We start from the raw sequence: 9,041 nt of genomic DNA on the forward strand, positions 1-9,041 counted from the left end.
TGTCTGTTTCTCCCAAACACAGCCCTTCATCCTCCTGTAACCTCCAAACACAGCCCTTCATCCTCCGGTCACCCCCAAACACAGCCCTTCATCCTTCTGTCACCGCCAAACACAGCCCTTCATCCTCCGGTCACCACCAAACACAGCCCTTCATCTTCTGGTCACCCCCAAACACAGCCCTTCATCCTCCGGTCACCACCAAACACAGCCCTTCATCTTCCTGTCACCTCCAAACACAGCCCTTCATCCTTCTCATCCCCCACAGTCTCACAAATAAGTCCCTCGTAACTCCTCTGTCACCCCAAGACACAACCCTTCCTCCTCCCCATCACCCTCATCCCCCAGACATGTCCTTGGAGCCTCCCTGTGTCCCTGTCCCCCAAGCATGACCCTGTCCTCCCCACCCTGCTGGAACCATGGTCATGGGGACCCCAGGGAGGTGGCGGTCCCAGCCAGATGCCCACCTTGTTGGCACCCAGAGGGTTGGGCACAGGACCCCCCACCATGCTGCCTCCATTCAGTGGGATCCCACCCTCCAGTGTCTCCTCCACAGGATGCCCCTGAGGACCACCACCATTTACCACCATGGGTCCCTCCCAGCCTTCCCCACATCCTTGACCTTAAAATGGTCACCCTGACAGCCATCTTCAGGCAAAAGACAGCCGTGGGTGCTGCTGGGGGGACATCATCCCAAAGGGACAGAGGGATATGTCCCTGCCACCCCAGGACAGGGACATCATCACCAGTCTGCAGTTGGCCAGAGCATCTCTGCAGGCCTCATCCAGTGCCCCAAGCAGGGGTTGGATTGTCTTCTGCAGAGCGGGGTTTTGCCCCATGCTGATGGGACTTGACTCAGCCTCTCAGCTTTCCTGTCTCTGAGGCAACGAACAGCAGGACATTTCAACACACAGATGGCCCAACTAGGTGCCGTGCTGTGCAGAGCACTTCTGCTTCCCATCAAAGCTTGACTCTTTTATGGAGCAAACGTCCATCAGTTCTCGATGTGTCTAAAACCTGGAGCCCTTGCCCCAACCCTCCCATGCAGATGCAGAGCTTGGCTGAGGCTGGGCTGCACAGGCCATGCTGGTTGTGCCATGCTACCTAAAAAGAGCAGACCATGAATCCCCTCCTCTCTGCAGGTCCCACGGGGCTGTGAAAACCCAGCCTGCAGCAGGTTCACGTTGGCTGTCATGAGATGAGAACCTAACTTGCCCTCTTGTTCCTCACAGGAACCCTTCCCTCTCATCTCAGAGTCTGGGCTCTTTTCTGGGTGAGAGCAGGTTCTGGTGGGCCTCACACTGCCCAGCAGCAGCAGAGGCCAGTGTCCAAGCTAGAAGTGCACAAAGAGCTGCTGCTCCTCCTCCTCCTCCACCTTCTCCTCCTCCTCCTCCTCCTCTTTCTGCTCATGCTGCTTCACAGTCAGCTACTTCCTGGCATTGCACACAGCTTCTCACCAACCATTAGGAAAGAGCTTCTGGTTTCAGAGGAGGGGGACCCTGCTGCCATCCGAAGAGGCTTGGCTTACACAAATCCTCCTGTTTGGATGCCTCTGGTGGTCTTTAGAAAAGAGGAGAACTCGTAGGAAAGTGTCCACTGATGGAAAATGGTGAGTAAGAACTTTACCTGGGCTGCTGTGGACCTTAGGATGGGGCATGGGGAGCAGAGCCGTATCTCCTGCTGAGGAAGTTGGAGAGTTTCTGTGGCTGTGTCCTTGTGAAGGGTCAGGTCCTTCTGAGACCCTCGTCCCCCCTCAGGGAGTAGTAAAAGGCAAAGTCCTGTGGTCCACCTGTGCTGATTGGAGCTTCAAAGGTCTCTGACCAGTTCCTGGGCTCAGTGCAAGAATTGCCAGGTGACATTGGGCTGAATATAAAATATGTGAAGGAGGTGAAGCTTACATTGTGCTGCTGAACCCAGGAGGGCACCCAGCAATGCAAAAAGCTGGACTTTATTACTGTGACAGCACTGCTGCATCCCATAGGTAGGCTCAGGTACTCTGTCTGTCCCACCCCATTGAACAGCGCTAGAACTTATGGTTACAAACATCTGAATTGTGTTCACATCTAAAATCCCTGAGGCATGTTTGATAGTTGCTTTTTTCATTAGTTTTTGTGAAATCTCCACTGCCTGGTGTGCAGGAAACAGCAAATTCACGCTGTTCTACCACAGGCTCTGCCCAGAGTGCTGTGTTAGCAGTGTTTACTGGGGAAACTGTGGTGACTGCCCAGGGATGAGAGGGGAACTTGAACTTATTTAGGTGTATAAATTTGAGCATTTATGTCTGAAAATATTGCGTAGCTTCTTTGTACTCTAGCCCTTCTGTTGTGAAATAAAAAAATTACGCAAGCGCAAACCCAGACTGAGTTCCCAGAGGGAGGAAGACTTCAAAACCGAAGCCTATGGTAGGGCGAATGGAGCAGCCAGCTCTGATGCAAATGAACGCTGTGGTCTGAGGACAAGAAGGCAGGAGAAAGAAGCAGGAGGAAGAGGACAGATCCTTCCCTGTCCATATGGTCTATCTGGGATGGTTATGGAAATGTAACCCTATCACCCCTGAGCTTTGTGCTGTATCTCAGACTTGGCATTTTTCTTCTGAAAGTCATCCAGGCACCTCCTGACTGCCTTTCTCTAGAAACTTCAGAAAAAGGTGCTGCCTCAGGAAGCCCGGGCAGCTCTGTGCTGGGGCTGGTGTGGCCCAGTTTGCCTGTGTGGCTCATCACGGTGTGAGCAGTACAGGAAACACCCTCATCAGAAAAGTAGGGCAGATCTGCCATTTCTTGGCCTTTTTTTTTGCATACAGCCTTCAGCAGGATGGGTTTTCTTCCAAGAAAAGGATGCCAACAGCTCTGCATGGCCTCCTCCATGCAGATGCCATGGTCTCTTGTCTCTGAGCAGCCAGACCCCTTCTCCTTATGGAGAGGCCATCACAGAGCAGGGCGCATCCCCATGGTTTTGGGCTCCTCAAGGCTTTTGCTGGAGCTCACAAGGGAGCTGCCGCACTTCTGATTACCATGGTCTTCATGGGGGCCAGGGCCAGGGCAAAGTAGGTTGCTCCCCTCCGAGCCCTGGGCAATATCAAGGTCTCAAATTCTGCCCTCGGGAGTTTTGTTACCAGTAGGGCATAATTCCCTTCCCTGTCCCACTGTTTTGAAGGTTCCTGGTAGTGGGCAGAGGATGGATCAGGCCAAAAGACTCCATGAAACAGCTTCTGGGTGCCCTCACGGTGGTGGACCTGTTCCCAGTCTGGTGCAGCCCTGAGCTCTTTCCTCAGCCACCCATGCAGTGAGCAAAGGCCACTTTTCATGGAGGACGCTCAGTGTCAGGCCATGCTGAAGCAATAGTGCATTCTGCAGAGGGGCTTTGACTCGTTTTCCTCCATAATGTTTTAACTGGAGCTTTTCTTAATTGTTGCAGAGGCACCCGGAGGGGAAAGGGGCCATGGTGCGGCACCTCCAAGCAAAGTTCAAAGGCAACAGGGAAGATCTCCCCGAAGCGGGCAGCTGGCTGGAGAGTCGCTCGGCAGCATCCCCTGCAACGGAGCCAGGACAGATGCCTGTGCTGGGTTCCAAGGGTGAGCCACCCCCTCAGTCCCCACGGACCAGGAGGGTGGACTTCAGCAGGGCTCCTCCACCTCACAGCAAAGGTCAGAGTGTGGGACAGAGCTCGCTTCCTCATCCCGTTTCTGAGACCCCGGAGTGGATGACACGACTGAAGAAGGGTATTGCTCAGGACGCCAGCTCCCAGCCAGCCCCTGCGAAGCCAGGAGGAAGAGACGTGTTGAACAAGGAAGTTGGAGCCACCTCTGATCCTCCCCAGAGAAACCAAGCCCAGCAGAAATGGCCACTCGTCAAAGACAAGGGTGCTCCAGCAGTTCCAGCCAAAGGCGCAGCCGTTGCAACCTCCTCAGATGCTGTGGGAAGCACCCAGGAGACAGGGCACCCCGCTCTGCCTCGGAGGAAGCCTCTGCCACATGTCATGACGCTGGGAGCGAAGCCGGCCAAGCCCAGGCGTCCTCCTGCCGTGGATCTGGAGAAGTTCCGTGCAGCTGCACGTCCTGGGATGCCCGGCCGTCCTGCCGTGGAGCCAAGGAGCACTAAGATGGGTATGGCCAGGCACCCGCTGGCACCTCAGAGTCCCCCACTGAAGGCAACTGCTTCAGGCTAAATTTTCCATCTTAGAGCCTGGAGATCCTGGGAGACAGAAATTTTGGGTGGGCTGAGTGGGGGCTGGTTGGTGACCAAGGGGCTTCATGAGGATAGCACATGCAGGGGACATCGGACAGCAGCTGGAGAAACAAGGAGCAATCAAGTGCCATGTCCCTGGCTGGGGACAGGTATCAGACTCTGGGGTGCTTGCAGGGAGTGGTGCAAAGGGAAATTCATTCCTGTAGGAGTGGTGCAGCCCTGTGGCAGGGACCAGGGAAATGGGTATCTCTGTCCTTGGAGATATCCAGGCATCAGCTGGACGGGGCCCTGAATGACCTGCTCTAGCTCTGAGGCTCTCTCAGCCCTGCTCTGAGAAGGAAGTTGGATGAGAGGCTCCTCAGGCCCTTTCCAACCAGCCCACCCTTCCGTGACTGTAAGAGCAGTCAGGCACTACTGGTGGGAAGCAGAGCTGGCCTCCTCTGTTGAGAAGCACTTACACACCCTTTGGCCAAGGGGCAGAGGCTCTCTGAAGCTGGCAGCACGTTGCCTGCAACACCATCTGCCTCCAAGCCTGAGGGAGCTGCCAAAACTGCAGGGGCACAGACAGGACCATGGGGGCACCATTGGGACCGTGGTGCTGCTTGGTGTGTCCTGTGTATGGCTTTTGGCTGCCTGCAGGACGCAGAGCTTGGTGCCTCTTGACGTGGTGGTTCTCTTATTCATGGTTCTCATGAATATTCTCTTATTCATGGTTCTCTTATTCATGGTTCTCTTATTCGTGGTTCTCATATTCAAAATTTTCATATTTGGCTTCCCCTGGCCTTTCATCATTGGTCCAGGGAGAAAAAATTTTACGGACAAAAAGGCAGGAATTCATAATTAAAGCTCCCTAGGGAGCTCCCCAGTGAGCTGTGCCCCAGAGCGTAGGGAAGGAAGAAAATTCCCAGATGGGCCATGGAGACAAACTCCTCGCTGGATCCAGATGTGCAGCCAGCTTTATCACCCCACATCCCTCTGTACGAATTTAGCCTGAGGAGGCTCTGATCCTCTGAGCTGAGGTGAAAACGTGAAATAATCCCTTGTTGCTTTCCCATTCTTCTTTTTACCATAGATTACCCGAAACCAGGTAGTGTTGCATCGGGCCCAGCGCGGTTCCCACTGCGGGATGCTCCAAGTGCAGCAGGGTAAGTGCTGCTGAGGTGCTTTAACTTTAGGTGGCCTCCAGGCTGTCCCGACCAGGTGGGAAGGGCACCAGTTCCACCGGGCACCAAGGCATCGGTCCATCGATTTTCCTGCGGGTTCCTAGAGCCCAGCTCGGGATGGCTCCTCGTGCAGGCAGCTCCAGTGGTACAAACATTGTTCTTCACAGGCTGCTGCATGGCTTCCTAATCACACTCTGCTCTGTCCCAGGGATGAAGAAGAAATATACGATGATGTAGAGACCGTTGAGCCGGTCAAGAGAGACCGAAGTGTTCCACTGCCCCCCACGTCCCGACCACCAGCGTATCTCCGTCCTGGAGGAGGTGGGTACAGGCTGGGTGCTGGATGTGGTGCCTCAGGGAGCACTGAGAACCCAGCGAACTCCGCAGCCAGCAGCAACTGCACTGGGCTGGCTGCTCCCATGCACAGGAGGGTTTCTCTGCCACCTTGTAAACAAGCACGGGTGACTCTGATCCCTTGAAATTATCAAATCTGCTTTCCAGCCATCTGGGTGAGCCCATTGACATCAACTGAGCTGGGCTCTAGGGACACACATGGCCCAGCGAGGCAAGGGCCATGGAGAGCAGCTGCCCCAGAGCTGCCAGCCCTGTGCCCTGACCTGCCCAGCTCATTTCAAGGCATTCTCTCAGCAGCTGGTGGTCCCAGTGGTCCCTCTCTCGCTGTTGTTTCAGTCTCTTTCCCTGTGCTTTGTCTCAGTGGGTGCCTGCAGCTTACACCAGCCTCATGTCAGCATCTCTGGGTTTGCTTTTACAGGTGGAGATGCCAGTCGAGCCTCTGGCAGGTTTGCCCTGCTGGCAGCTGTGCAAAGGTAACGAGGGGGGGTCATGCTTTCTGTGGGGCCTCAAACTGCCAAGAATCCTTGGTGCTTCTGCAAAGCTGTTTGTTTGGTTGTCTTTGCTGGGTTGCAATAAGAATGTTGGTGGTGAAGGGCACAAGTGGAGGGTTTAAATCTGGCTCAAGAGTTCCAGCATCCCTGGAGGGAGGCACCTCTGGGTGCTGGGGGAGACCCAGAGCAGGGGAAATGTGACAGGGCATTGACCAGGAAGGAAAAGTGTAAGGGGGGAGTAGGAGTGGGGTTACCCAGGCTTTCCCTTGACTCACAATGACTCTGCAGAGAAGCCCAGGCCTCCCGAAAGATGAAGCCAATGACACTCAAAGAATGCAAGAAGGAAGAGAAGGCAGACAGGGAGTTTCAGAAGAAATTCAAGGTGAGTAGCACTGAGCGGTTTCGTATCCCTCTAACCTCCCTCTTGCTCCCCAGGAGCTGTGCACCACAGAGACCTGGCTTTACCCTGTCAGACCTGCCCCGTGCCCCACCAAGGCATCCCCAGATCAGACTGGTCCCTCAGACCCTTTTGCTTAAGAGGAGCCTTCTTTTTCCATGAAGGGAAAGAGATTGGAGCTGCATGGCCAGCACTGCTTGGGGCAGCTGCTTGAGCTGCAGCACTGCTGTTTGTGTTTCAGTTTGAAGGGAGCATCACTGTCCTGACCCAGATGATGGTCGACCCTGCAGTGACTGAGAAGAGGGGCGGAGGGAAGAATCTGCCGCTCAGACGGGGAGAAATTCTTGATGTGATTGAGTTTACAAACAAGGATCAAATCCTCTGCCGAAACAGCCAGAGGAGGTGTAAGTCCATGGGGACTGAGGCTCTGCTTAGAGCGGGGATCACAGCACCCAGCTTCCAGGCAGTCACTGCTGGTAACTTCCAAGCTATGCTTGCACTGAAGGGTGCTCGGGTGACATGGGCTGCAGACCCCCCAGGCAGAGATGGGGATGAGGGCTGTGACCCAGCCCGGCAGGCTGGTTCCCTGCATTGCCAGCAAGTTCCTCCCAAGGGTCCAGCTCGGCTTCCTGGAGCCAGGCTGCTCCCCCAGCTCTCCTGGGGATGTGGGGTGCTGCTCAGCCCTGCCTGTGCCGGGGTGCAACCCCGCTTATGGCCCTGCTCCTGGCACAACCTGATGTGCTTCTCCTTGCTCTGTTGCAGATGGCTATGTGCCCCGGGCTGTGATGCTACACCTGTGAGTATCTGTTTCCTAGCCCCTTCCTCCCCACTCCATGAGCTGTGGTGATTGCCCGGCGATTGCCCAGCACCGAACCAGCCCTGGCGATCAAGTGCTGGCTCTAAACCATCCAGCGCAGGCAGTGGCCATAAGCACAATGCCTGCTAGTTAGCCTTGGGGGGCAGTCTGCCCTTTCCAGTGATTTCTGTTGTCAGAAGAGGTTCTGGCACTGGGAGAAACTTCCCAGGTTGCTGTAAGCCCACCCTAGGCTGTGGTCCCAGCACATGGGACTTGCCCAGGCACTGCTCAGCTGCTGCTGCTGGCACAGCACGAGGGGCTCTCAGCATCCTGGGGTGGGGCCACCGTCCATGTGCAATGCCAGAGGGGCCAGATCCATTCTCCCCTTACGCTGGAGAATCCCATCTCCCAGGAGGAGCAGCCCAGAGGGGCAAGCATGAGCCTGGCAGGAGGTGAAAGGGGTGACATAGAGCACACCAGAGCCAAGAGGCATGTTAGGAGATGGGACAGACACAGCAGCAGGAGCTGGCCCTTGCCTCAGTGGTGGGAGGTCGTGGGGGACCAGACTGTTCACAGCATCCTGTTTTGTTTTTTCCCCACAGGGACACTGACATCTATGACGACGTTGAGATTTATGGTAGGTTCAAGTGGACTGCTGCCAGTTCATGAGCAGGCAGCAGCTGTGGTTCAGGTCCTGAATCCCTCAGCAGGCAGCAGTCGGCATGGTCCCAGGGCCCCTTCCCCAGGCCTTGTACCCAGGCACTGGTACCGGGGCCTCCCCTCCCACCCCCTGCTATTTCCCTGCTTTCCATCTCATAGGAGCTGGGATCTCTCCTCCCGCGTTGATTTCTTTCTTCCCTGGGACATACCTTTCTTCCTCACAGGTCCCCACAGGTCCCCACGTTCTTCCACTCCCAGTTACATGGATTTCTCCACACCCTTTCCCTTCTCAGCTTGCTCCCTCCCCTTGCAGGTAGCCCCATGGACCCCTTTAAGGTGTCCCTGATCCCCCAAACAACTCGGGATGCCTTTCCCAAGCTGTTACTGACTCGTGGCTTACAAACTCCATCCCTCTGCATGCAGAGGGCTTTGCAGATGGGACTGAATGGAGACAGCTGTATTTTAGCTATGCTGATGAACAAATATTTTATCTATTCCACCTGTCAGGTTGAACAATCCGTGCTAAAGCCAAAGTGATGATGCACACCAACAGAGACCTCTCCAAAGGCCAAAACATGGAAAGTACTATATGCCACGCTCTTGCTTTGGAAGGAGGTCTGCTTCCTCTGAGATAGCTTGCAAAAGCCACCACATCCCTGCCGAAACAGCAGGGAGGTTGTTCAGCACACTGCGGGGCTGCAAGGATCCTGTCCCACAGAGGCAGGGACTTGAAATAAATCTCCATATCAAGCCCTGTCTGTGGCCTAGTTTTGTATGTGTAAAATATAGCAATGATTTGAGAGGGTTTTGTGTTCTTATTGTTTGTTTGTTTAATCTGTGCAAGAAAGGTTTTAATTCAGACAGGTTTTAGTATTTCATCAGTCACAGAGCATCTTCAGCTACCTGGGAACAGCGCTGTATCCCTGAACCAATCCAGCACAAAGAAATATCCCAAAATATTGTGAGCAGCAATGATTATTGTACATGCACCCTGTGAGC

The 9,041-nt window shown here is 54.7% G+C and overlaps 1 protein-coding gene across 1 annotated transcript; it reads left to right on the forward strand.

The window, feature by feature from the left end:
• Nucleotides 1-675: 675 nt before the first annotated feature.
• Nucleotides 676-8,847, forward strand: PRAM1 (PML-RARA regulated adaptor molecule 1). Its single transcript, XM_027472032.3, has 10 exons — nucleotides 676-1,606; nucleotides 3,412-4,099; nucleotides 5,254-5,326; nucleotides 5,553-5,665; nucleotides 6,117-6,171; nucleotides 6,478-6,571; nucleotides 6,828-6,990; nucleotides 7,349-7,382; nucleotides 7,985-8,019; nucleotides 8,550-8,847. Exons 1-10 carry the CDS (start codon nucleotides 1,604-1,606, stop codon nucleotides 8,552-8,554), a joined length of 1,263 nt encoding a protein of 420 aa, XP_027327833.2. The 5' UTR covers nucleotides 676-1,603; the 3' UTR covers nucleotides 8,555-8,847.
• The last annotated feature ends 194 nt before the right edge of the window (nucleotides 8,848-9,041 follow it).

The sequence above is a fragment of the Anas platyrhynchos genome, chromosome 29 (assembly GCF_047663525.1).
Source record: "Anas platyrhynchos isolate ZD024472 breed Pekin duck chromosome 29, IASCAAS_PekinDuck_T2T, whole genome shotgun sequence".
Taxonomy (NCBI): Eukaryota; Metazoa; Chordata; class Aves; order Anseriformes; family Anatidae; genus Anas; species Anas platyrhynchos.